Source organism: Pyrus communis, chromosome 13, assembly GCF_963583255.1.
Source record: "Pyrus communis chromosome 13, drPyrComm1.1, whole genome shotgun sequence".
In the NCBI taxonomy this organism is placed as follows: Eukaryota; Viridiplantae; Streptophyta; class Magnoliopsida; order Rosales; family Rosaceae; genus Pyrus; species Pyrus communis.
The window spans coordinates 894,079-919,641 of record NC_084815.1 but is presented as its reverse complement, the minus strand read 5'-3'; the positions used below and the strand labels follow the sequence as shown (position 1 = coordinate 919,641).

The 25,563-nt window shown below is 37.8% G+C and overlaps 4 protein-coding genes across 7 annotated transcripts; 2 read left to right on the top strand and 2 right to left on the bottom strand.

Annotated features, from left to right (window-relative positions):
- Positions 1-3,259: 3,259 nt before the first annotated feature.
- Positions 3,260-8,067, bottom strand: LOC137713046 (S-sulfo-L-cysteine synthase (O-acetyl-L-serine-dependent), chloroplastic-like). 2 transcript variants are annotated; one of them, XR_011065270.1, is made up of 11 exons: positions 7,837-8,067; positions 7,000-7,109; positions 6,663-6,720; positions 6,203-6,466; positions 5,757-5,894; positions 5,348-5,399; positions 5,188-5,237; positions 4,738-4,797; positions 4,496-4,576; positions 3,640-3,813; positions 3,260-3,566 (listed from the first exon to the last, which is right to left on the bottom strand). XR_011065270.1 is itself a non-coding variant. In XM_068452279.1 (10 exons), exons 1-10 carry the CDS (start codon positions 8,065-8,067, stop codon positions 3,724-3,726), a joined length of 1,134 nt encoding a protein of 377 aa, XP_068308380.1. In that variant the 3' UTR covers positions 3,260-3,723. The 2 variants fall into 2 exon arrangements, 1 of the variants encoding a protein (XP_068308380.1); XM_068452279.1 differs by having other exon boundaries at positions 3,260-3,813.
- A 3,860-nt stretch (positions 8,068-11,927) lies between these two features.
- LOC137713044 (uncharacterized) lies at positions 11,928-16,408 on the top strand. The gene is made up of 3 exons (XM_068452278.1): positions 11,928-13,864; positions 14,620-14,988; positions 15,308-16,408. The coding sequence occupies exons 1-3, from the start codon at positions 12,106-12,108 to the stop codon at positions 15,487-15,489; spliced, it is 2,310 nt and encodes a 769-aa protein (XP_068308379.1). The 5' UTR covers positions 11,928-12,105; the 3' UTR covers positions 15,490-16,408.
- Positions 16,409-17,024: 616 nt separating this feature from the next.
- LOC137713435 (tetratricopeptide repeat domain-containing protein PYG7, chloroplastic-like) lies at positions 17,025-20,159 on the top strand. 3 transcript variants are annotated; one of them, XM_068452726.1, is made up of 5 exons: positions 17,025-17,371; positions 18,212-18,263; positions 18,475-18,767; positions 18,957-19,103; positions 19,567-20,159. In XM_068452726.1, the coding sequence occupies exons 1-5, from the start codon at positions 17,111-17,113 to the stop codon at positions 19,864-19,866; spliced, it is 1,053 nt and encodes a 350-aa protein (XP_068308827.1). In that variant the 5' UTR covers positions 17,025-17,110; the 3' UTR covers positions 19,867-20,159. The 3 variants fall into 3 exon arrangements, with proteins under 3 accessions (XP_068308827.1, XP_068308829.1, XP_068308828.1); XM_068452728.1 differs by having other exon boundaries at positions 18,208-18,258; positions 18,474-18,767; XM_068452727.1 differs by having other exon boundaries at positions 17,231-17,371; positions 18,208-18,263.
- Positions 20,160-21,294: 1,135 nt separating this feature from the next.
- Positions 21,295-24,768, bottom strand: LOC137713301 (uncharacterized). Its single transcript, XM_068452586.1, has 3 exons — positions 23,580-24,768; positions 21,424-22,520; positions 21,295-21,303 (listed from the first exon to the last, which is right to left on the bottom strand). Exons 1-3 carry the CDS (start codon positions 24,766-24,768, stop codon positions 21,295-21,297), a joined length of 2,295 nt encoding a protein of 764 aa, XP_068308687.1.
- Positions 24,769-25,563: the final 795 nt, after the last annotated feature.

Below are 25,563 nucleotides of genomic sequence, written 5' to 3'. Positions count from 1 at the left end.
GCTTAATTAGCTAGCTAGCTATGCCTTAAGAGGTTAAGCTAGCTGCTTAAACATAACCCTAGTAGGAAAAAACTACAACAAATGAAGGGTCTTAATTTGTTAATTGTAACTTCTATTTCTTTTCTTTGTGAATGGATGGAATATTTCAAGAAAGTTGATCATCATTTATCTTTGGTGTGTGAAAGTTTTATTGTTCAAATGACAAGGGTCTTAATGCTGAGTTGGTTTTACACCTTGCACTCAAAGTTCTGAGTTCGATTGCCGGTGACTTGGTTGAATGCAGTCTAACAATAACAAAATTGAGTTCCAAACCCTACATTTAAAATGGAAAATAAATTGACTTAAAATATTTCATTTATTGGGTGGCCCTTGATGCTAATAGGATGCAAGAGCAAATTGGCCTAAGTAAATGTGCAATTAATATTGAGTAAATATATTGAAATGTAGGTACCTCATTGACTGATATTCAAGTTTACAGGTAATTGCTCCATGGTAATTAACTACTCCTATACTTCAAATAATAAGTAAATGTGCAATTAATATTGAGTAAATATATTGAAATGTAGGTACCTCATTGACTGATATTCAAGTTTACAGGTAATTGCTCCATGGTAATTAACTACTCCTATACTTCAAATAATAAGTAGAGAGAGAAGTGCATATTTGAAAGTGTTTTTAAAATAATTGAAAGCGTTTTTAGAAAAAAAATATTTTTGAATTCCGATAGCACTTCAAGTACTTTTCTAGAATTCACTTGCATTTTTACCAAGGATTGATTTCAAAAAATATTTTCATCAAAATTGCTTTTAACTATTTTAAAAGCACTTCCAAATGAGTAGTTTCTAATCATTCTTTTTTCTTATGTGTATTTAGTTATGTTAATTAATCATATATATATATATATATATATTTTTTTTTTTTTTTTGGGGAACAGAATTAATCATATACTTGAACAAAGATGGAAACAATTAGCCAAAAATCGGGGAGAGTGGGATTTGCGTGACGAAGGTCTCGTGCATCCAAAAGAGGTAATTGGTTGCCTCAAAAGTCCCTCCTTTTTGGGGAAAATGATGTGAGCAAATTACACGTGAGCTGATTTACCTTTCGGTGTGAGAAGCGAGCGAAAGCTGTGATATCTCATCTCTCATTGCAGCCTCCAAACCCTACCTACGAATCAAAGAGGATATGTCAAGGAGATGTTCGAAACAAAACCTAAGTGCATCGCTCTCACACTCATCAGTAAAGTCAGGAACTAGTAAATTTGTGGGCAAAATGCTGTCACTTTGACCACTGCCTCCTGCTAGGCATATTTTGGCAGCACTCGACAGGTTGTATTGTGAACATTTGTTAAATTCTCTCAATAACACTTATCAGATTACTTCGAGATATGTTGATAGTCATTGACATGTGCGCAACATGATTTGACTAACTACAACTAGCTCACAAAATGTTCGAAGAAATGGCTTGGTAAATAAACTGTTTCTTTTTTTTTCTTTTTCTTTTTTTTTTTCACACGTCGCGCTGTTTCTATTGAAAAACTTGACCTTTAACTCTGAAATCCCCAACTTCAAATCCTGGATCCACCCGTGCCAATATAAATCTTCCTTCCCCACCTCCTACGTACGTTCCAAGCAATGCAAATGCGAGAAAAACTAAAAAGTTTTCACATGACGTAGGAAATAAAAGGTTTTGAGTCTCATGTCCTGTATGTGCATGCCTTTACAGACACCAACAACCAATCACAAAACGCCATCTTCTTGTTGTGGTCCATCCCTCAAAACTTTCACAAGAATTGATATGGAATTGGATCTCATCCGGATCCACTTTGTTAGGGATTCCCACATCTTAACCATTCATCGTATATCGTGAGGTTAGGAATTATTTGACTTTTTTTTATTTAAAATTAAACACAAATAGTATCTGACGAAAACTGACCGCACAATATCCGATGAACGGTTAGGATGTGGGGATCTCTAGGATCCTCACAAACTGGATCCGAAGAGAATCCTCTTCCGATTGATATAACCAATAGTGATTAAAAAATTAGTATATTAATTACTAACTCTATTGGACAAAGAGCCCTTTTTAATCACTCTGAGCAGAAAAGAAGTAGCCTATTTTGTAGTTTGTGGCTACTCCTGGGGTCTTGGTTCTTTTTAACCGCCTTTTGTGGGTTTAGAGAATAAGGCTACCATTGTAGTCCAAAGATCAAACCTTATGTGTACGTGATTATGTATTGGAATATGATAGCAACTCCGCCCCCGTGCGGATATGGTTTTAGTGTTTTTAGGCTATGTTCAAGCGATGGATTTTAAAATCTGAAGGGATATGCGGGGTCATACAAGAGACCTAGTGATTAGTAAGGTGAAAGACTTGGATACACTAGTTTAAAAAATAAAATAAAAAATAAAAAAAAATAAAAACTCTCAAATCTCTTGATATTTAGAAGTTGACACACAAACATAAACATAAACTAAACTTAAGTTTCCCCTTTGCTATGCTAATCAATTTTGTTTATTTCCTTAAAAATACATATGAGGTGATCCATTAATTATGGACTCCCAATAAAGGACATTGTGACAAGTCTTTATTACTACATCCAATAGGATTATAGGACCAATTATTCCCCCATGCTTGATAAGCCACCTTAATCTCCCAACTTACCCGAAATTAATGTTGTCTTACAAACCTTAGATTACGTAAGGCCTTTAGTCTTTCAATAATTTTACATACTAAGTTTGGGATTAGGGGTAAGAGGTTGTTTAGTTGCTTTTTAGAGGTGGATTTTTTTATACAACGATATTTTACACTAATAGAGTAAGGATGACGGAGAGGAGAGGGGAGGTGGACTTCAGCTACACAATGGGTCAGTTATAGTTCGGTATCAAACTCAATGCAAATGTCATCATACATTTGAGTTGAACCTGGAAAGATAAATTATGTAGAACTCTATCTTGGAGGACCAGAACTCTATGGACAAAAATCCTAAATCTTCCCTAAACGGGTGCGTATCCGCGAGAAACGGATTTTCCAATAAGATTTCCATCCATAGATATACAAACAAGGCAAATACAGTTTACTTTTCAATTACTAAGATGAATGCGAATTCATGAGCTTCAAGTTATAATTGCAGAGAAACGAAAATGACAACGAAGTGGTTGTTGTGGATTCAAGCACGAAAGTGACATGGAGTTGTGAACTCAGACGGATGCAACAATCATACTAATAAAGTGGGACTCAGGACTATGGTGAGTTGGTCTGTGGAACAAGGAATTTCATCTCATCGTAATCTCGTTGCATCAGTACCTATTTAAGTTCATAGATGATCGACTGTGTGTAACATCCCTAGGTTTTTCTCTAAACTTGGTTTCGATCAATGTATAACGAGATATATTTTCCATCTGAATCAAAATATGCATCCTACATATGAATCAAAACATACATTAAGACCGCTTCTAAAAGAAGTAAATGGACAAGACGAGGCAAAACATCCTATCTAAAAACCAACCTCAATTTTTCTGATTTTTCATTCATCAACTACTCTCTGCATTCCTTTAAAACCTAACCTGGAGTAATCTGCCATCGGTGAATCACAACAGCATTCATATGACACATGTGTAACGGGTCAAATCTATTTACCTTCTCGGAAACATGTTGATTTCTGTTTGCTTGATTTGTATGGCATTCAATCTTTACGATGATATATTGTCTGGAATAATATGATTATTTTCCCTTCATCTTCTGAACCTCTTCGTAAATTGATTGGAAAAGTACAGTGGGAATATACCTCTCACCAAAACTTGGAAATATAACCTATAATATGAAACACAGATACATATTAGAAAATATGCATTCCAGATAAGATGTTATATACCAATATAAGTGCCAAAATATTGAGCCAAAATATTGAGCCAAAATAAATTGACACAATACCGTTTGGAATGGTACAAAATGTAATCAACTGTAATTGTCACTAACAGGTAAGAGTGTCGTTTAGCACACTCGGTTTCAGTACAATTTAGAATGAAGTATGTTTTCAGTCAGAATGATTAGTTCTTTCTCGCTCTGTTTCATTTATGTTATGAATGAAATATTGTTTCGATCAGATTAACAGTTTATTCTCGCTTCATTAGTTTTATTCTGCAATAAAAAGAATGTATGAGGAATCACGGGTCACTTCCTCATAAGATTGGATTGAGACATCTAATCTGAATCTGCCCCACGATTATGTAAAAAATGAAGCATCGCATGCTTTAGCTAAGTTTTGTTAAGCCTCAAATACATTTCAGAATGAAAATAGCTTGATCAAAATATATCATACGTCTTTCAGGACAATTTTATACCATTCAACTTGTGCATCAGCTTCTTACTCTACAAGTTGCTCATGTCGCAAACTAATGACATTAATAGTACCCAGCACAGCTAGTCCAATTGTATAAATAATCATGAAAGGGGAGAATAAGATGACAAATGTAACCAAAAGAGAAAACCTTACCGCAATAAGTTTTCCAGTATTCTCAGGTCTTCTTGCTAAACTTATTGCAGCAGCCGCAGCAGCACCCGATGAAATACCAACCTACAAGTATTGCATATTGAATTATCAAAATCACCTTAAATTAGGATAGAACTGCAGAAAAAATGGGGTGGATTTCTAAGTTAAACATATGATGCTTTTCAGAAGAAGTTGGAGCTTGTCGCTTATAAAATGCTCCATATCGAAGAGTAGTCGCAAATTACCAGTAAGCCTTCCTCCAATGCTAGCCTTCGCGCCATTTCAACAGCTTCATCGTTGGTAACCTACATTTAGATAAAAAAACGATTAGAGAAATTTATCAGATTATATTTCCAACAGACAAGTGAGAAGCAAGACCTGGAAAAAAATTAAAAAAAAAAAGATTGTCGACAAGCTGATTCGCATATCTTATCAAAGTAATCCAAAATACTCATCCCAGTAGAATGGGTTTATGTTGATGCATTCAGTACCAGTTGGGAGGGAAGGAAAGAAAAGAATAAGAGCAGAATAGACAGGATCGAGGGAGGAAGAGTGAAGAAAGAAAGGAAAGGGTGAGGAGGAGAAACAAATGAGGGAAGCTAGAATTTTGATTCAATAATTCTAAGCCAAGAAACGATAAGACAACAACAATAATAGTAATGACAACAACTAAGAGACAACACAAATTCCTTTACCTTGATGACCTCATCGAGCAAATTAACATCCAAAATGCTTGGTACATAGCCTGCATGAATTGCTTACATAAGTTATATAGTACAAGCATACCATATTATTGAATAAGAAACTACAACAGAAAAATGATGTAATAAAAATGAAGAGCAACAGTGATTTCACCTGGATTTTCTCCAGATATTACTCTCCTCTCTGCAGGTTCCACACCTACTACCTGGATAATCAAAATTACAAAAGCATGCAATCCAGAGTTACAAACACATTAACCAATAAGCTTAAGTCACTCTAATTTCCACTTATCAAAGCCAAGTAAGAGCAAGCACTCATATTTAATCTAGAGGTGCTAAGTTGTTCCACCTTCACCGTTTGCTTACACTCGGGTTTATCTTTTCCCTCTCAAATCCAGTATCAACGATAGTATGAAATACCACTAACAGTATCCATAATGCGCATTTAACATTTATTGTTTTTCTTCCTATAACTCAAATGACTATGCTCCATAACTTATTAAATCAATTGTTGCTATGAGACAAATTATGCGATATGTATGTACATTATGAACTATCCTGACCTTTATCTCCTTGTTCATCATTTTCAGGTAACGCCCAGTGCCTGTAACAGTGCCACCAGTTCCAACAGCAGCAACAAATATGTCAACATTACCCATGGTATCCTCCCATATTTCTGGCCCAGTAGCATCGAAATGGATCTGTCTTTCAAAAATGTGTATCTTAAGTACATGATTATATAATACTACATAAGGGATTTGTTAGCAGCCGTTAAATGATATGGTTTAGCTTTACCATTGTTTAATTAGCATTACCTTAAAGGTCGTTGCTACTTACTCCCGGTTCTAGGTGGAACTCTTTTCCACTTATGTAAATTCTCTCTTTTATATAAAATTCTTTCGTTTCTTCTCAACTATATATATATATATATATATATATAATACGATATACATGTGATATATATAACCAAAAGTATTATTGATGTGCATCCAGAGAAAATAGAAATTACCTCTGCATTCGCAGCATTATCAAACTGTTGAAGCATATATGAATTTGGTGTGCTGAGAACAATTTCCCCAGCTTTATCTAACGCTCCTTTCAAACCCTTTTCTGGATCTGTCAAAACAACCTCTGCCCCAAATGCGCGTAAAAGAATCCTCCTTTCAATATTTATGGATGCAGGCATGGTGACTATAAGTTTATATCCTTTAGTTGCAGCAACAAAAGCAATACCAAGTCCTGTATTTCCACTAGTTGGTTCAACTAATACAGTCTGCATGGTTACACAAAGGAAATATAATTCTTATGTATAGCAGAAAGAAACGCGAAAGAAAACCCATCCAAAACAGAAACATGGCTTTGGCAAACGCTAAAACATCTTAGTCCATGTAACTAGCAAAGTCATCTGAGATGACAAAGTAAAATATTGATCTATACAGTAAAGTTTTGGTATAATAACTTATCATCACCTTCCCAGGAGATATTAACCCACTTTTTTCAGCATTCAATATCATGCTACAGCCAATTCTGAAATGTCAGGCAGCATAAAAAACATGAGTTCATCTGACGCGGAAACTGTAGTGACGTGGCAATTCTGATTGATCAGCTAAGATACTTAGTTCCATTAAAAATTTATAACTACTAATCTACCAAATGGGGCAGTTAATCAACAGATGGTTCCATATGCCTTAACAATCTTCTACAATCAGAATGGCAAACAAGATTAAAAATCAATATGACAAAAAAGGGTAAAAGTATGTAGCAAGATTTCAGGGAAAAATGACAACAAATCAGTCGGCAGGTTACCTATCCTTGACACTTCGGCAGGGTTCCATAGATTCAAGCTTTGCTGGAATATTTGCCACACAACCTTCGGAAACTTTGTTGAGGTATACCATGGGTGTGCTCCCGATCAACTACATTAATTCATCATAACAGTTCACGTCAACAAAAGTTTGAGAATGTAAATCATCATGTACACAAAATTCACTGACAAAGACAATGTCGTACATTGTTGTGAAATGCGAAAACTGAAAACGGGTCAGCAACTACAATGAGAAATCTATTGCCAAAAACGCATGACCACATCACCTAATGAAGTAATAAATTCATATCGTACAACGGGGATTTTGGATGTTGAATCCAACACTTACACAATGCACGGTTACATTTCCATAATCTAACTTGCTACAGTCCAGAGTGTGAAAATTGTTATCACTTGATTTTCGAGTACTTTACGTAGCAATTAATCAACAGGAACCATCACTTTAAAGAAAAACACTTCAAGCTCGATACTTTATAAAAAGGCCATTCATACTTCGCAACGAGAGAAGGGCACCAAAGAATTTCACAACTGAGAATAAATAGAAAATGACAAGTGGATAGTTAAGGGTTTTTTTTTCTTTTTTTCTTCAAGTGAGTTCTTGAATAAAAAAAAGTTTTGAGGGTGTTTTTCTAATTTACTAAATTTCTCGTACCAGTTTTCTGAGAATCCAACCAAATACCAATACAGTGCCGAAATTGCAGAAATACCCAGTTAAATTCTTAGCATTTAGAGAGATTATTCAGATAAAAAAAGATTAAAAATTCAGCAAATGCGAGTTAAAAAGAAGCTAAAACGAAAGAACAAAATTGGAGCAGAACCTGCGTGACGTCCTCGGCGATATCGACAGTGTCAAGCTCTTCTCTGTTGGCGTAGAGATAGGAGGAAGCTTTGGCAAACACGAGACCGTGCCGTTTTGCGAGCTGTCCTCCGAGAAGAGCTCCATTGGTGGAATTTCTGGGGAGTTTGAAGGAAGCGAAACGGTGGCCGGGAGATGAGAAGGGAGGAGGAAGAGGAAGAGGAAGAAGCAGAGGAGGTGATAAAGTAGCCATTGGTTCAGAAAAAGGTTTTTGAGGGGTTTAGTTTAGATTGGGTACACTAACAACATACCGGGGATAGTTGACGGTTTTGCCCTTCTTCTTTCTTTTGATTGGGGCAAGGTCCAAGAGAATAACTTACATAAAACAGATTCATCGTCATGTTGTGTATCGATTTAATAATATTTTGTCACGTGAAAATTTTTTGCACATAATTACGCATTATTGAACAAAAAAACACTACGTTAGTGTGAGTGTGCCTCATTGTATAAAGTGGTGTTCTTGATCTTAGGACAATGTGTATTTTTTGTTATAGGTGAGCTTGAGTTCTCAAGTCTACTTTTGTTACTAGTATATGCCCACATACAAAGTGTATGTGAAATTTTTTTTTTTTAAACGGGGACAACTGGCGGCAAGTCATAGTTAACTCACAGAGGCATTTCAGCCTTCCCTGGGCACAAGTCTGTCTTCCACACCAGCAAGCAGCAACGGGTTTCGAACCCAAGATCTCTAGTTTTTAGTTTTAAGAAAACCTTGTAATTTGCTCTTTACCACTGGGCCACCAACTCATGGTTGTGTATGTAAAATCTTTTATTTTTGTTTTTAAAGTTGAAGGGGAGAGAGAGAGAGAGAGAGAGAGAGAGAGAGAGAGAGAGAGAGAGAGAGAGAGAGAGAGAGAGAGAGGTTTAATTTTTATTATTATATTTTTTTTTTAATTAGAGATGTTAGGTGATGCTTAAATAAAAAATAGTAAAATTTTGTTTTATAAAATTACGTTACTGCCCTTAACTTTTTTGTTATGATAGAAGATTAGATAATTTTTTTACCCTTTTTTGACTGACAAAGAGAAACCTATTAATATATAATTTAGATAACTTCTAAAAAAAGAAATAAGTACGTTCTAGAAAATGAAATAAAACGAAACCCTCAAATGTAACGTTACGCACTCGATAAACGGCTTTTTAAAATTTTACGGCAGATTACTACCAATTTGTTAAAACCCAAAATTGAAATTAATTGATCCGATTCTCCTCAATCATTCCCATATTTCTAACTTCAGTGCTTTCTTCATTTCGCCGTTTATATAAAGACAAACATACAACTTTAATTAGATTATACTGTCGATCGAACAAAACATCCAAATCGAATTGACCGTTAGACTAACGACTTTTCAAAATTTTGCGGCAAGCCATTGCTAAATTGTTAAAACTCAAAATTGAAATTAATTGTTCCGATTCTCGTCAATCATTGCCATATTTCTAACTTCTCAGCTTTCTTCGTTTCACCATTTATATCAGGCAAATATACAACTTAAATTAAAGGAAGACATTGGATGCGATTCCTAATTATCAATACATTTTTACTAAAGTTTTATTGGTTTTTAACTTTTGATCGAAATCTCTGACATTAATGTGATAATTTATTTCTATGTATGTTACTATATTTTTCAAATTAAAAATTGAAACTTATAGTTGTTCATATTAATGAGATTTTAAATAAAAACCCATAATTTATGGGATTAAAAATATTAAAATATAAATTATACTATTGTGTGTGTATATCATGGGTACATTCATCACAATTAACAAAAAAATTATTGTACCAAAACATGGGTACATTCTTCAAAACCACACAAAAAAAGTAATAAATATTAGGCTTAATAACATTATTAAATATCTTCAATTAAACTTAACATGGATATATTCTCAAATCAAAAGAAAAGAACGTACCCATATAAGTTTAAAAATGGATTAGAGAAAAATTAAATAGATTTTATATATAAAAAAAAAGGGTACATTTTACATATAACTGTTTAGACCCGATTTTACACTATCGGCCCGAATAATCGAGGTCGCTGAATGAGTATAATTTTAGACCGTTGAATGACAAAGTGGTTGAAATGATTATATTTTTTTTATTAAAGGATAATGTTATAGTTTTTATCATAATTATCTTTTAATAATAATTTACAAGATGTGTATCTCCAAGCTGGAAACACGATAGCACAATTCAAGTAGATTTGGATGTTTGGAAAGTGAATGTGTGGGTGGGATCAGTTTGGTTGACTGACAGATTCAAGTGTGCTGCAAATTGGTTATTATTCATTTAAATTATGGTGATAATCAGTAAACAAATGAGTTTGGAGTTGACTTAGACAGCAAAAGGTTGTTTTGCGTGCACGGATAAAAATGATAAAGTGATGATGGCGGCAAAAAAACACTACCGAATATTCTTGGCAGGTTGCCAAGAATCTTGTCAAGCAAATTGCATCAGGTTGGGACTCGTGGGCTTTGAAAAGATGGAAAAAGATGGGATCAAGTTTGAACTTTTTGATAAGTGCATGATTGCACCTTGGTTCCAGCACGTGGAGATCATCATATATTTGAATAATGATGGAGAAAATAAGGAGAAAATAAGATAATGATGGAGATTTTAAATTGGTTGGATAGTTGCATGATGAGTCCGATCCACTCGAAAAAAAAAATCTCATGCAATGCTCAGGGATCAATGCAGCACGCGCTATAAATACAAAGACATTAGCAACGGGAATGAGTCTCCTTCAATTCAACACACAAACTATTATGTATAAATTCTCGCTTTATGTGAAACCTCTCAAACACTTTGAAATTTTTATTCTTTTTCGTCAATATATCTTCAGTTTGGATAAACAGCACTGTGAAGACAACTAGCGAACATCTTCAATTTGGATAAACAACATTGTTGTCGTAGAATCAGCCAATCGCGGAACACCTTCAGTTTGGATAAACAGCACTGCGTCAAGGTCGATTGATTACCTATCCAAGTCTCAGCCAAGAAGGATTTTCGAGTCCTTATTTACAGAGGTCATCTCATTAGCTTTCTCGACGAAATGAGGTGTTGCAGAATTATTGGGCTCGGCACATTGAGCGCTGAGTTGTTTATGATTGGATATTCGCAAGTAAGTTTTACAGTTTGGCATTTTGACGGCCGAACCACATTCACCATCAAGACATACGTCTCTTTTGAGTATTTGTATCCGTATAGCTTGGTACCAATTCGGCGTGCTTATACTCTTACGAATATAATCACCGTGATCGAACCCGGCGTCGACGATCTGTAAACGTCGCAGAACTAGCAGCCTTGTCTTTATGCTCGAGAACCAGAGGGCTAAGACGTGTTTCCTTGGTCGCAATTGTAAGATCAAGAAGTCAATAGCATTTTCAACGCAACATCAACAAATTTTACTCATTGGTCGAGCTCGGCCGACGAGTTGGCACGCTCCGCACACAACTGAATGACGTAGTTAGCTTATTAATTACTCGGCCTACGTGCCATATAGGTTAGTAATTTTTAGGGTCAACAATAACAAATTGATATATTTAAGAATAGGTACTTTTTAAGATTAAAAAATTGTAAAAAAAAATTACATGAATAGGTGCATAAAAGATTAAAAAATTGAAAACATTTTATAAAAAGCTAATCGGTAAAAACTTATTTTAATTTTTTATTTATTTTGGAAATGTTTTGAATTGAAAATTAGTTAGGAGTTTAAAGGTGTGACTATTAAAATTCTAAATCAATTTTTATTTTAAAAAAATTATGTAACTGACATGTAAATTTATCATTACATTAAAGCTAGGAACTTGGATTAAAATCTGAAAATTAATAAGGATTCAGTTAATGAATATTAGTAACTAAGAATCAGATACTAATTTTTTCAACAATTAGAGCAAGCTGGAAAGGAGTGACACGTGTCGAGTTGAACTGGTCCCACGTCATCCCTTTCTGTGTCCGAGCCTCTTCGGTGGACTCCGTCGCTTTTGTTGACCAAAGAGCAAGCTGGAGAGGATGACACGTGTCGAGTTCAACTGTTCCCACGTCATCCCTTTCGGTGTCCGAGCCTCTTCGGTGGGACTCCGTCTTGTTTCCGCTTTTGTTGACCAAAGGACAAAAAATGAGTCACATACCGGGCAGGAGAGGCAACTGCGCGCTTGTCATTTGTTAGGGTTTTTGAGAAAACCAAAAATATCTCCCGGTACGACGGCGTCCGCCACGACGGAGCAGCGGTGAAGCATGACAGCAATAGAAGAGATAGCTTCGAAGCTGAAGAAGGACCTGGACGACCACGTCGACTCCGTCAGGGTCTCGCTCCACGCCGCATTCGTAGGGCTCCTGGAGCGGGAGAAGGAGATCGGGTCTCGATTCGCTGTCTTGGAAGCAAAAGAGTCGGAATTCGAGTCGGCGATGGTGGTGAAAGGCAGGGAATTACAGGGTATTGTGCGGGAGGTTGAAGAAGGTAAGTCCCAGTTGCAGTCTATTAAGTTATCTTTCGAAAAGTATTCGGTTGAAGAAGGTAAATTGGGAGAATTACAGAAATTGGTTAAGGGTATGGAAATGGAGTATTATAATATGCAACAACGGATGAAACAATTGTCGAAAGAGATTGAGTTAAAGGAGCGAGAGAAGGAGATCCGGTTCGCGGTCTTGGAAGCCAAAGACTCGGAATTGAACTCGGCTCTGGCGGCCAAGGGCAGGGAATTTGAGGAACTTGTGCAGGAGGTTGAAGAAGGTACGTCCCTATTGCAGTCTGTTAAGTTATCTTTCGACAAATATTTGGTTGAAGAAGGTAGATTAGGAGAATTACAGAACTTGGTTAAGGGTAAGGAGATGGAGTATTACAAGACACAACATCGGATGAAAGAATTGTCGAAAGAGATTGAGTCAAAGGAGCGGCAGTTAAATGCGGTTAGGGGTAAGGTTGCGGATCAATGGAAAGAGTTTGATTTGAGAGACGACGAAATTAGAGCTAAGCAAATATTGATTGAGGAATACGACAAAGAGACGAAGTCAAGAGAGCATAAACTCGGTTTGATTGAGAAATTAATAGTAGAAAAAACGAATGTATTTCAATCGAAAATGAAGGATTTGTGTGAGCTTCAGAAGTCGACAGGGGTGTGGGACTGTAAACTTGAATTGGAACTTAAAAGACGTGTTGAGAAGGTCGAAAAACAATTTGAGTCAAAAGCTGACGAACTTAATTTGATTGACGGGAGGGTCAATGATTGCCTCAATGAGTGTCAGTTGAAAGAAAAGAATTTGGATTCCCGCAAAAGGCATTTGGATTCAGTCGACAAGTTGATACAGGAATCTGTGAGGCAGCTTGAACAAAAGACCAAAGAGCTTGAATTGAAGCAACAAGAATTTGAAAAATCCAAAGAACATATTTGCACAAATAAATCGAAGGAGAAGACTGATATATGTCATACTCAAGTGAAGATTGAACAATCAGGAGATATCCCTGATAACATTGCCGTCCCTCCTTTTTGTGCAACCAATAATTCAAGAATCATTAGGGATGGTAGGAGCTTGCAGTTTTTCATGAATGATTATTTTAGGAGAACGGATTCAGTTTCTATCCAAGTTTCAGCCTGTCTTCAATTGTCATCAGACCCAGCAAAATTAGTTCTTGATGCTATGCAAGGGTTTTACCCTTCAAATTCGACTGTGGAAAACAGGGAATTTGATTTTGATTTGAGTGTAATTAGAAGGAGCTGTATTCATTTGTTAAAGGAGGTAAAGAGAGTCTCACCACAAATTAGTGAACAGGTGAGAGCAGAAGCAAAGAGGTTGGCGGGTGAATGGAGAGCTAAGATGACTGTGGTGGCTGAGAATTGGTTGGAGGTTTTGGGTTTTTTGTGGCTTGTTATGGCATATGACTTGAACTCTATTTCTGACAGGGAGGAGCTTCAGTCTCTTCTCAGTATAGCCGCTGATCACGAAAAACTGTCAGATGAACTGTACGGGATCCTTGACACTGCAGATAACACACCTGGTAATCACTTTTCCTGTTTTATTAATTTTTCTAACTTATTTATATTTCTACCTGAATGTCTTTTTTTTCTATGCCTTGTAAAAATAAAAATCTAAAATATATTTTCTGATTGAATTCTCGAGGCTTGAAGATTCATAAGGGTTTTTCTTGTATATTCCTATCCTTGTTAAGTAATAAGTTGAAATCTATATCAGTAACACTTGATGCGATCATGGGACGGGATAGGGTCATAGTTCTGTAAACGTTTTCGCATTATAAGATTGATTACATATAGCTGTCATAAAGAAACATTCTGAACCGGTGATGCAGTGCTTTACGGAATGGATAAAAATGAAAACTTATAGTTCTTGCATTGTGGAGTAGCGTTGGTCGCACTCCATATTGGATGTGCTTTATACATCTTCATTTTAGAGTAGCCTTCTGAAGTAGCCATGTACTTTAAGATGTCGTTGCAAGCAATGATAAAAATATTTGTTTTGTTGAATGTTTCTCTTTTTATGCTCTTTAATTTTAAGTAGACATACCTTAAAAGGTAGTTAGAAGCAATGATAGGTGTTGTTGTATATTAATATTGCATACAGTTTTTTCTTTATAGTTTTAAGAAGCAAATACTTTCTTCTTGTTGCTGGGCCTTTTTTTGTTTTTTTTTTAATGTTTTTTAAGTGCCCCATAAAGCTATACTTTGATACGTTAAATTCAGAATTATTCACTCACTAACCTCTAATTCATTTTCCTTGTATTTTTCAATTGAATAGCGAGCAGCAACCTTTGTTCCTCTATCAAAACTGATAAACCAGAATCTCCGCTGGGAAAGAATGCCGCAACTTGTTCTTCTCCAAATCTTGAACTAACTGCCACCACAGATGCTAGGAATTTGCAGGGGGGTCCAACTTTTTCTTCTCCAAATCTTCGTCAAACTGCCACCACAGATGCTAGGAATTTCCAGTGGTTATCAAATGAGCATTCTAGTGGGAATCACTCAATACAGAATGAATTTTTACAGATTGACAAGTTGTTTTCTGTGTTAAATGGAGAAGAGTTAGTAAATTATCTCGGGTTGATTTCGCAGAATAAACAGGCCCTAGAATATATTTGGAGTTCTGGTTGTGGAGATAAGATCCCTGGTAAGTTTCATGAAAATTTAGCTTGCATGGTTGTTAGTATTTCTCTTACCATGGCTCTTGCTTATTTTCGGAGTTTTGGTTTTGGGATGATTTCTTAGGAAAAGGTTTTAAGCTCTTATTCACGTTCTTGCCATGCTGATCAACTGTATTTTCCTTCCATAATTGTTATGTTCTAGCTAGTTTCTTCTATTATATGCTTTCTTTCGTTTATGCATTTGCTAGCAGTACCTTATATTCGAGTTTGGTTGGTGATCTCCCCTTGAAGCTTATCTGGAGCAGTTTGATGAAAATCCTTCAATTTTTACTTTATGTGCCGCAGATGCTATTCCGACTCTTATTGAATGGGGGCAACGGATTGAGGCTGTTAGGGTTATTTGCACCTTCAACTTAATTGACAAGTTTCCCCCGGGACCCCTCTTGAAAGAACATGTGGAGATTGCGAGGAAGCGTTCCCAGTCACTTATCTTGAAAAAAAAACTACTTGGTGACGAGGTAAATTAGCTCTTCTCTGGACATACAATATCTGCTTTGCAAATAAATAATTGTTGCTGCGGCCATCCTCAATGTAAATATGCATCCATCTATCGATGCTAAATTACTTTTGTTTGCAGATTAAGGTTGTAAACGAAGAAATAGCTGATCTAAGAGCTGTGAGTGAATGCATTAGAGATTACGATCTAGAGTCGGAGTACTCCCCCCAGGCTATTGAAACAAAAATAGCGAAGCTGCAGAAACAAAAGGACGAGTTGATACAGAAGCGTCTGGCGCCATGTCACAAGGTTAAACAACCGCGGAAAAAGAAGAATAAACGCACTGCCAAGTTTCAAGCACAACAGTTTAAATCTAAACGTCAGCGGGCATCAATATCAGCTTCCCCACCACATCCAAAACCAAATCCCACCCCTGGATATGTATCGCCGTCATATTTGCCGCATGAAAACAGAAGACACCCCTGGAAACGTCAGCGGCCAGAAATATCAGCTGCCGCACCACATCCAATACCGCCGCTGTCATATTTGCCGCTGTCATATTTGCCGTACGAAAACATTCGACACCCCCGGCAATTTGGTATGGCTGCCAACGACGTAGGCATTTCGACAGGAACTCGTTACCATTGCGACGGGTTAGAGCATTTGGAACGAGTTGTCCCAAGTATTCACCCGAGAAGAAGAACGTGGATGTGATCAAATCAGAGATGAATCCAAGTCCCCTGTTAGTTATTTTGGTTAATTTTGGAGCAACCAATCAATCAGATTTTGCAATTTGTTAGATGCCAAGTGATTGGGAGATCTGCTTCACAATTTGTACAGCAGTAAGAAGTAATATCATTTCGGGTTTTTATCACAAATGGTTTTTGAGATTGATTAAACTCATCATTTTCGTCCCTTACTTTTAAAATCAATCAATGTCGTCCCTGACATTCATTACTGCACATTAATTTGGTCATTCAGTTAAGATTTCATCAACTATTCTGTTAGTTTGTATGTGGGACTCACAAATCCAATGAAATGGTTACACATGAATTACACAAAATAAGGAGCAAATAATCCCTGATATTGATTCAACTACTTATTTTGGTCATTGAGTTTAAAAAATCGATAAAGTTGATCCCTGACTTTCAATACTGTATGTCAATTTAATCATTCCGTTAAAGTTTGGTTAGCACGAGTCCCTTAACTTTCAATAAATGTCAGTCAACAGGTTCACACAATCTAATCATCAAATGAGTTCGGACCACTTATTTTAAATCATGTGATCCATATTAGTCATTTTAATTAGCCTACTTTACACAAATCGAAAATGTAGATCTCTCTTCAAAGGCTGCATCTCTGGCCCTTGGGGGTGAGTTATTTTAAGGTTGGTGTAATAAATTGTCACTTTTACTTCAGGGGTGGTCGTGCCCTGAATCCTACAAGTATATTAACCGTACGATCAGACCGCATACGAAAACCCGCATCCAACGGTCCAAATCAAATTAACCGCCTTTATGTTTAGAAAGAAATTTAAAAATCTTTGTCAGTTTTCATTATCCACAACAGTTACCCACTCTCAGTACTATCATTAATTCCACACCTGTTTTCAATATCGCCACTCTTATCTCTCCCAGCTCTGAGCTCCTCCAATGGCCACCGTCCTCCGAACTCCACCTTTACGAGCACCGTTCGCACCGCTTTCCTCCATCGTTTCGCCCAACCCTCCGAGAACTTCATACGTTTCGTGCGGACAAGGCTCGAGCAGCACGGCGCCGTTTCTCAGTCTCAGCTCTCTTCGGTCATCTCACTCGCCGTCCGTGCGGTTCCTCAAGTTCGCGCCTTTAGCTTCCCGCCATGAAACTCTAAGGGTCGAGACGGCGGAGGAGATTCGAGAGCTCAATGAGGTCGAGGTATTATTTACTTTTTTCTTAACAAGTTTCAGAATTGGTTTTTTGTTTTCTTGAATTGAAGTTCATGAGTCTGTTCGTTGATTGTTGATGAGGAATTGATTTCGCAACGAAACACGATCGAAAAATGCAATTAATTTTGCTACAAAAGCTGCTGTATTTAATCAATTCTGTAGAGAGCCGTAAGAATTTGCATTACATTAATTGAGTGTATAGATAGCGTTGGAAGTGAATTTTTATGGTTGTGTAGTAGCTTTGATCAAAATTTGGAAGCAATAACGAGAATTAATCATTTAAAACAACAACAACAATAACAACCAAGCCTTGTCCCATGAAGTGGGTCGGCCGTATGAATCCTAGAAAGCTATTGCGCTCGGTTTTGCTCCAAGTCTTCTGTTAGCTCCAGGTACTCCATATGACTGATGCCTAAAACTACGTTTAATTGTGGTGGTGAAATTTAAAAACATTGGACAAAGAAAGGCACAAAATCATTGACACCGGAGGCAGTTCTGAGTTATGGACCGAGATTTTTATAGCTTTGAATGATTCACGTTACTACAAGGGAACCATTGTCCTTTCTTCTGCTTCCGCATTTTGAAGCGTCGAAGGCTTGATATCCATCCTATAAATAGCTCTTATGTTCCAAATGATTCATGTTTCTCCTTTGTGTTGTGATTATTTTAATAACATCTAAAGAGATGATAGTCTAACAATTTTTTGTGACAGTGGCTCTCTAGAACGCCTGATTAGAAACATCTACAAGATATTTTTGTGGCTTTCTTAGTCTAAATTCCGTTAACAATTGTTTTTACTAATATGTTGTTCAATCGTGGGTGAAGGCAGATACTCCGTGGAGAACTAGCAGTGGAAACTCCTGCCTCAACAATTTTGGAGAGTAATTTCCTATTCACCACAAATATTGATCTTCACATAGACATGATACATATTGTTAACTTTTATGGACCGCTCGAAATTTCTTTAACATGATATCATTATGTACCTAAATGTTTCATTTGTGTGGATCACAAAAAACTTTAGTTCATTTATTATATACTTTTTACTTGGTCGTTGGGAATGATCTTTGGCATATCATCATCTTATTGCAGAGATTTTTGGGAACCTTTTGGTTACCGGGGATGTAAAATTCATGAAGAGGCCATATGCTTGGGTATCTGCATTCTTGGTTGGACAAAGCTTATTGCTGATTTCTGCTCCAATGGCTCAATCGCGTGATATTATTAAACCAAATGCGGTTTATGAGACTGGGGAGTTATTTGAATTAGGAATCCAGCTATCATACTTGCTACTATTGTTAGGTTTTCTTGGGGTTGGAACTTTCTTTGTGATCCGTCAAGTGCTTGTACGTAGAGAACTTGATCTTTCTGCCAAAGAATTGCAGGTATGAGCCTTGCATTTTCCATTATTTACTGTTTTCAACATACCTTGCTCCTGCCTTGACACTTACTACACATCCTACACTCGACATTAAATTCTTTAATGTTTGTCTGCTGTTATGGACATTTGACAGAGGCTGTCTACAACCGCCAACCGGTTACTCACCTTATAATTTTTTCTATCTAAATACCAGGAGCAAGTAAGAAGCGGTGATGCTGATGCAACTGAGCTTTTCGAACTTGGAGCAGTGATGCTGAGGAGGAAAATTTATCCTGCTGCTATTAAGTATTTGGTTCAGGCAATTGAGAAATGGGATGGGGACGACCAAGATCTTGCTCAGGTATGATGAATTCTCAGATATATTTGCACTTCTATTGTCTAAACTAAAGCACATCATACTGAATCCAGCAAACAGATGGCTTAAGAATTGTGTTATAAAAATACTTGCGACTGTTTAATTGTTGTATTCCAATTTCAAGATTTTGTGGTATTGCAATGCTTGCTACTTGGTTCTGTTGTTTGTGTTAGTCCTTCCCGGAGTTGCAACTGTTAAAAGGGCACTAACTTGTCATTCTGAGTAATGCATATTCAGTGCTGTTGTATTATTGTATCTGTTCTTGTGTTCAGGGTGTCTACACATCCCGAGTTTCACATGATTTTGTAGTCTATGTACCCTTTACATGTTTTGAACTGTAATCCCGTCCACCCATTTAAATCAGATTGTATTTTTCTTTACATCATATGTTTGGGCTTGGATTAAGAATTTTCTGATATTGGTTTCCACATTTCATATATTTGAATAGGTTTACAATGCCCTCGGTGTCAGTTATGTCCGTGAGGGTAAACTTGCTAAGGGAATTACGCAGTTTGAAACTGCCGTGAAGCTTCAACCGGGCTACGTCACAGCTTGGAACAACCTAGGTGATGCTTACGAAAAGAGGAAAGACTTTAAGGCTGCACTGAACGCATTTGAAGAAGTGCTACTGTTTGATCCGAACAACAAGGTAGCAATACCACGGCGGGAAACTTTGATGGAACAAGTGAAAATGTACAGAGATGTTCCGGTAAAAACAAAGGAGAGATCATCTGACAGTATGCGTTGACGAGGATACTATCAGCAGCAACTTATGTAAGTTTTGCTTGGCATTCTCCGAAACATTCAATGGTTGTTGAGTTATCATTTCGTTTTTCCACGGTCCAAGATTTAGGCCTGCCTTCGATAGTCACATTTTGTATTCTCTAGCATCTAAGTCTGTAATTTGATTTGGAAAACTTGATTGTTGCTATCCATACACCCTTTTTTACCTTCTATACACCATTAATTTTTGTTTTTTGGTTTTTTCAATTCATTCGACCTGACGGTCTAAAATTGCATGTATTCAATACAATCTCTATCTGACGATTAGATAATAATTCCTGTGATACATGTATTTAATACAATCACCATCTAACCGTCGATATAGTGATCGTCTTAAATACAGGAACCAAATCCTAAAATCTTGAATATGCCCCATCAATTTGAAAGGTAAGATTGTAAACCTAAGGAGATTACCATATAGTAACGTAGTGGCAATAATCCGCTTTATAAGAGAGAACTAGTGGAGTTTTGGTTTTAATGAAATTTTCTTTATGACAAGGATAGCGTTTTTAGTGAGTTAAATAGTTAATTATTAGGGAGAAAGAGAATCGGTAAGAATCAAATCTGTACTAGAATGCATAGACATGATTGTTTTCCATTATTTCAACATAAATTAGTCATCCTGAGGAGTTTAGACTGGGAAACACAATGTATTTCAATAAATTCATATACATTCCAATTTCGTCCTAAATTTGTTTGGAAATTTCGGATTTCAATTTTTGGACGTCGAATTTGATTAAGGTGATACAAAGTCGAAAAATATTGGATTGCAAAGCTCAAATCAAAAATTCCAATTCAACTTGCCCCCCTTGTCGAAAACTATCTTGTTTTTTAAGTGCTTTGAAACTTGAATAATCGCATATTGGCCCTCCAACTTGATTGTAATGTCAGATTGAAACCACTAATTTATGTAAAATTGACCACCAAATTTTATTTCCTGCACACATTCGTCCTTTCAAGTTTTCATGCAAAATGGAAAAAACAGACCACGGTCTACATCCAGTCGGCCAAACAGAGCAGTCCCCATGAAGGGAATAGAAACCCAGAAAAATCATACATATTGACAAGAAATGCAAGCCTATTCACCGGTACGATCATCCAAACTATCATTTTGCCAGTTCGTTGCTACGAAACAACGACAAGGACAAAATGCGTGTAAGAATGTCGGATGCAAGTGACCAGATAAAAATATTATGAGTTTACAGATGACAACCTTTTCTTTAGAAATGAAATATGACTACCAACTGAATTCTATCCTGAGTAGGAGCGAAGAACGAATCGGTTTTGAAGGCGTAGAGCTAACTTATCCAATTTAATTTTCTAATGTTGGAGCAAATGAAGATGTTTGCACAATGTTGTGTCTTGTAGTTTAGTCCTGTGTGGTTGTTAATAGTCAGAAAATCTGCAGAGACAGACAGTGTTAATTCCCCCGTCTTACCAACTGATGAATCAAACGAGTGAGATGGTCCATGCTATTGCCAGTAATAAGAATGTCATCCACATAAATTAACAAGTAAATAACCACGGAACCATCAAAGAAAGTAAATAATGATGAGTCTGCATGAGAAGATACAAAACCCAAATTTTCCAAGTGATTGGAAAAACATTGAAACCATGCACGAGGAGCTTGTTTAAGACCGTATAAAGAGCGTTGCAACTTGCACACATGAGATGGACGTTGAGGATCAATGAATCCCGGTGGTTGCCGCATATAGACCTCTTCATTCAAAGAACCATGAAGGAACGCATTTTGGACATCAAGTTGTCGAAGAGGCCAATTGAAATGAATAGCAATGGAGAGAATTAACCGAATAGTCGCATGATTGACAACAGGACTAAATGTCTCAGCATAGTCTAAACCCTCTTGTTGATGAAACCCGTTAGCCACTAACCGTGCCTTGTAACGCTCAATTGAGCCATCAGAACGTCGCTTGATTTTATATACCCACTTATTAGGAAGAATATTCATAGTGGGTTGAGACGGAACCAAAGTCCAAGTGCCATTATGTTGTAAAGCATTGAATTCGTCAACCATCGCCTTTCGCCACTCGGAATCTTTATTAGCCTGACTAAAACATGTAGGCTCAACCAAGGCATTAGTAACAGTAGCAACATAAGTATATTTGGGATTAGGTTTGCAAATACCACTTTTGCCTCGAGTGACCATAGAATGGGACACGGCACTTACCTCGGGAGTAGATGAAACCAATGGGGCGGGTGTGACTGGTGGCAGGTTTGATGTAGGGACTGGTTCAGGAGAAGAACTGGAGGGCACGGTAGAGATGGATGCAGGTAGGACAGGAGGCTGAGAAGGTTGGGGGCGTGGGGATCGGCGAGTGTATACTTGAAGTGGGCGTTGGGTAGAAGGCTGAGGTGGGGTAGACACGGCTGAAGTAATAGGATGAGGTGGGTGCGGGAAGGAGTGGACGGCAGTAGTAGGTGTTTTGGAAGGGCCAATCTCGAGAACGGGATCCACAAACGAGGAGAGTGGTGAGGACGAAGTAACAATGGAGTCTTGATATGGAAAACTGTTCTCATCAAACACAACATGGCGAGAAAGAAAGACACGTCCCGTAGTGGGATCCAAACATCTATAACCTTGATGATTTAATGAATATCCTAAGAAAACACACCGTTTTGAACGAAATTGTAATTTGTTAGTATTATAAGGACGCAAGTAGGGATAACAGGCACAACCAAAAACTTTGAAAAACAGATAATGAGGAGGTTTGTGAAATATTTTTTCATAAGGAGACATATGGTGTAAAAGACGAGTGGGCAAACGGTTAATGATATAATTAGCAGTATGAAAAGCTTCGGCCCAATACGAAGTAGGTAAACCAGATTGGGCTAAAAGAGTAAGCCCAGTCTCGACTAAATGACGATGTTTACGCTCGGCTAATCCGTTTTGTTCAGGGTGATGGGGACATGTAAGACGATGTAAAATACCATGGTCATGTAAAAACGTACTAAGGGCCTTATTAACAAATTCCCCACCACCATCGGTTTGAAAAGCTTTAATATTAAGAGTGAACATATTTTCAACCAAATTTTTAAAAGTAACAAATGTAGGAAAAACGTCAGATTTTGCACGTAATGGATAAAGCCAAGTATAACGAGAAAAATCATCCACAAACACCACATAATATTTAAAGCCAGAAACAGATAAAGAGGGTGAAGTCCAAACATCGGAATGAATTAACTCTAAAGGAGAAGAAGACACAGATGTAGACAAAGAAAAGGGTAATTTATGACTTTTTCCGAGGGGACAAAATTGACAAAATTTATTTTGAAACGAGCCTTGAATGGGCAATTTATTTGCAGAAATTAAATGTTTTAAAATTGAAAACGAAGGATGACCTAATCTACTATGCCATAAGGCATCAGTTACACGTTCACCTAAGAAAGCAAAAACACCATGGGTTTGATGAGAGGGGCGATTAGAACACGGGTAGAGTCCATTGTTACTCCGGCCTTGTAAAAGGATCCTCCCCGTCCGTGAATCCTGCACACGATAAAAATGGGGATGTAAAGTAAAGAAGCAGTTATTATCATCCGAAAAACGGTTCAAAGAAATCACATTAGTTGAGGCTTGGGGACAATAGAGGGTGTTAGGCAAACGAAAAGAAGCATATTTAGTTTGAAGATACGAGTCACCAATTTTTGAGATGTTCAAACCTGGACCACCATTCACACCACGAATTTGATCGGTGCCATGATACTCACGAGGATTTTGGAGGTGGTTGACATCATTGGTTATGTGAGAATTTGCGCCGGAGTCAAAAAGCCATTGCTGGACAGAGGGTGCAGCGGCGGAAGCACGGGAAGATGGTGCAGCTGTGTAGGCTTGAAGACGAGAGGAGGGAACCCGACCTTCGTAGGACATATTGAGACGATTGAAGCAATCAATAGCCGAGTGCCCAAAGCGTTGACAAATCTGACATTGAATACGCCCAGAGGAGGAAAAAACAGGCAAGGATCCATGAGAGGTGCTGGAGCCAGGTGCTGGACCAAGAAGTCCATTGTAGGAAGAAGATGACCCGCGGGAAGGGGCTGCAGAGGTGGTAGAACCGGAGTCATGAGCAGCCAAATTTGGGCGTGAGAAATTACCAGCACCACCACGGGAGAAGCTTCCACCACGTCCACCACGAAAAGAATTACCACGGCCACGGAAGCCACTGCGACCGCCACGGACAGCAGCAAAAGCAGAGGTGCCGCTATCAGAGGGAAGAGAAAAGGCGTTGTAACGTTGCTCGGCACTCAGTAATAAGGCTTCCAATGAATTGTAGGTGATGGGAGTGTCACGAGCCTGTGCGGAAGCAACAGTGGTCTCATATTGTGGACCTACTTTACTCATAATAATGGCAACTAAGTCAGATTCAGAGACGGGGGCGCCAGAAAGAGCAAGGTTGTCGGCGATGGCGTTGACGTTGTCGAGATAGTCAGCAATAGAAAGATTACCACGAGCAGTATTCATCAATTCTGTACGCATTTGGATAATACGATTTTGAGATGTAGAAGCATACCGTTCTTGAAGAGACGACCAGGCAGAAGCCGAATCAATTTTGTTGACGATTGTAGCAAGAACCTTGGGAGTAAGGGAACTCGTAATCCAAGAAAGGATCATCTGATCAGTCTGTATCCATTCAGCATATAATGGATTGACCTTGTCAGTGAGTTTACCATGGTCATCCAGAAGAAACGCAGATGGGCAGTGATTTTCACCAGTAACATAAGATAGTAAGTTGCGGCTGCGCAGCAAGGGAAGGAACTGAGCACGCCAGAGAGGGTAGTTGTTGCGGTCGAGCTTGATGGTGAGAAAATTCATGACAGAGGGAGCAGCAGTAGCAGACGAAGAAGACTCCATAACTGTAGAAGACGCAGAGAAAAAAAAAAAATTTATAGTATGAACCTTTGTCGTGAAACGCTGGCTCTTGATACCATGAAAGATAGTAATTCTGTGTTCTCAACTCAAATTATAAAGTGAGCATTCGTGCATTCATATTTATAGGATTACAAGTCATACATATGTAGAACTAGGATTACAAGTAGTTGAATCAGGATAAAACATGGTCTGCAGCAAGTGGTGAGGATTCCGTGTTGGACTGGGAGTTCGTGTTAGACTGGGAGTCTATTTGTGCAACAGATATAGACTGAGTTGGAGTCGGTTTATCAGTATCCTGCTTAACCCCGTCTCCTTCCGAGAAACTGTTCGAGAGAATCGTCTAGACTTGTGTAACTTCATTCTGATAGCCGGAACTCTGCGAGCAACTGCTTGCCATATCATCTGGACAGCATCGCCCTCCCTTGACGGAAACTGAAACTCATAGAATTTCTGAACCTCCTGCAACTTCTTCCACATTCGCGTCCACTCGTCCCTCCCAATGTTCCTGGTGAGGTTTACGAGAAAGTTCTGCTTAAGAGCATCCCTTGTTCAAACAAATATGCAGAACTCAGAGTAGTCAAGCACGTCCTCGTACGGAAGTTCAATATCATGACTGATGATGACGGGGACACAGTGGCTAGCAATAGCGTCAAAGAGGCGATTTGATGATGGGGTGTCACCGGCAATGTTGAGGCAGAATTTGGAGGTATGCATACCCTGGGAGGCCTTGTTGATTCCATCTTCTTGAACACTCCCAAACGTGAAATGAACATCTTT

What these genes read in the sequence shown, in the direction of transcription:
- LOC137713301 (XM_068452586.1), bottom strand. Translation starts at nt 24,768, where the DNA reads ATGGAGTCTTCTTCGTCTGCTACTGCTGCTCCCTCTGTCATGAATTTT. An exon ending in TGGTGTGAATGGTGGTCCAG is followed by an intron (nt 22,521 to 23,579) that starts GTTTGAACATCT and finishes GTGTTTTCTTAG; the next exon opens with GATATTCATTAAATCATCAA.
- LOC137713046 (XM_068452279.1), bottom strand. Translation starts at nt 8,067, where the DNA reads ATGGCTACTTTATCACCTCCTCTGCTTCTTCCTCTTCCTCTTCCTCCT. An exon ending in TGCCGAAGTGTCAAGGATAG is followed by an intron (nt 6,721 to 6,999) that starts GTAACCTGCCGA and finishes CTGACATTTCAG; the next exon opens with AATTGGCTGTAGCATGATAT. An exon ending in AATATCTGGAGAAAATCCAG is followed by an intron (nt 5,238 to 5,347) that starts GTGAAATCACTG and finishes CAATTCATGCAG; the next exon opens with GCTATGTACCAAGCATTTTG.
- LOC137713435 (XM_068452726.1), top strand. Translation starts at nt 17,111, where the DNA reads ATGGCCACCGTCCTCCGAACTCCACCTTTACGAGCACCGTTCGCACCG. An exon ending in GAGAGCTCAATGAGGTCGAG is followed by an intron (nt 17,372 to 18,211) that starts GTATTATTTACT and finishes GGGTGAAGGCAG; the next exon opens with ATACTCCGTGGAGAACTAGC. An exon ending in ACGACCAAGATCTTGCTCAG is followed by an intron (nt 19,104 to 19,566) that starts GTATGATGAATT and finishes ATATTTGAATAG; the next exon opens with GTTTACAATGCCCTCGGTGT.
- LOC137713044 (XM_068452278.1), top strand. Translation starts at nt 12,106, where the DNA reads ATGACAGCAATAGAAGAGATAGCTTCGAAGCTGAAGAAGGACCTGGAC. An exon ending in CACTGCAGATAACACACCTG is followed by an intron (nt 13,865 to 14,619) that starts GTAATCACTTTT and finishes TCAATTGAATAG; the next exon opens with CGAGCAGCAACCTTTGTTCC. An exon ending in TTGTGGAGATAAGATCCCTG is followed by an intron (nt 14,989 to 15,307) that starts GTAAGTTTCATG and finishes TATGTGCCGCAG; the next exon opens with ATGCTATTCCGACTCTTATT.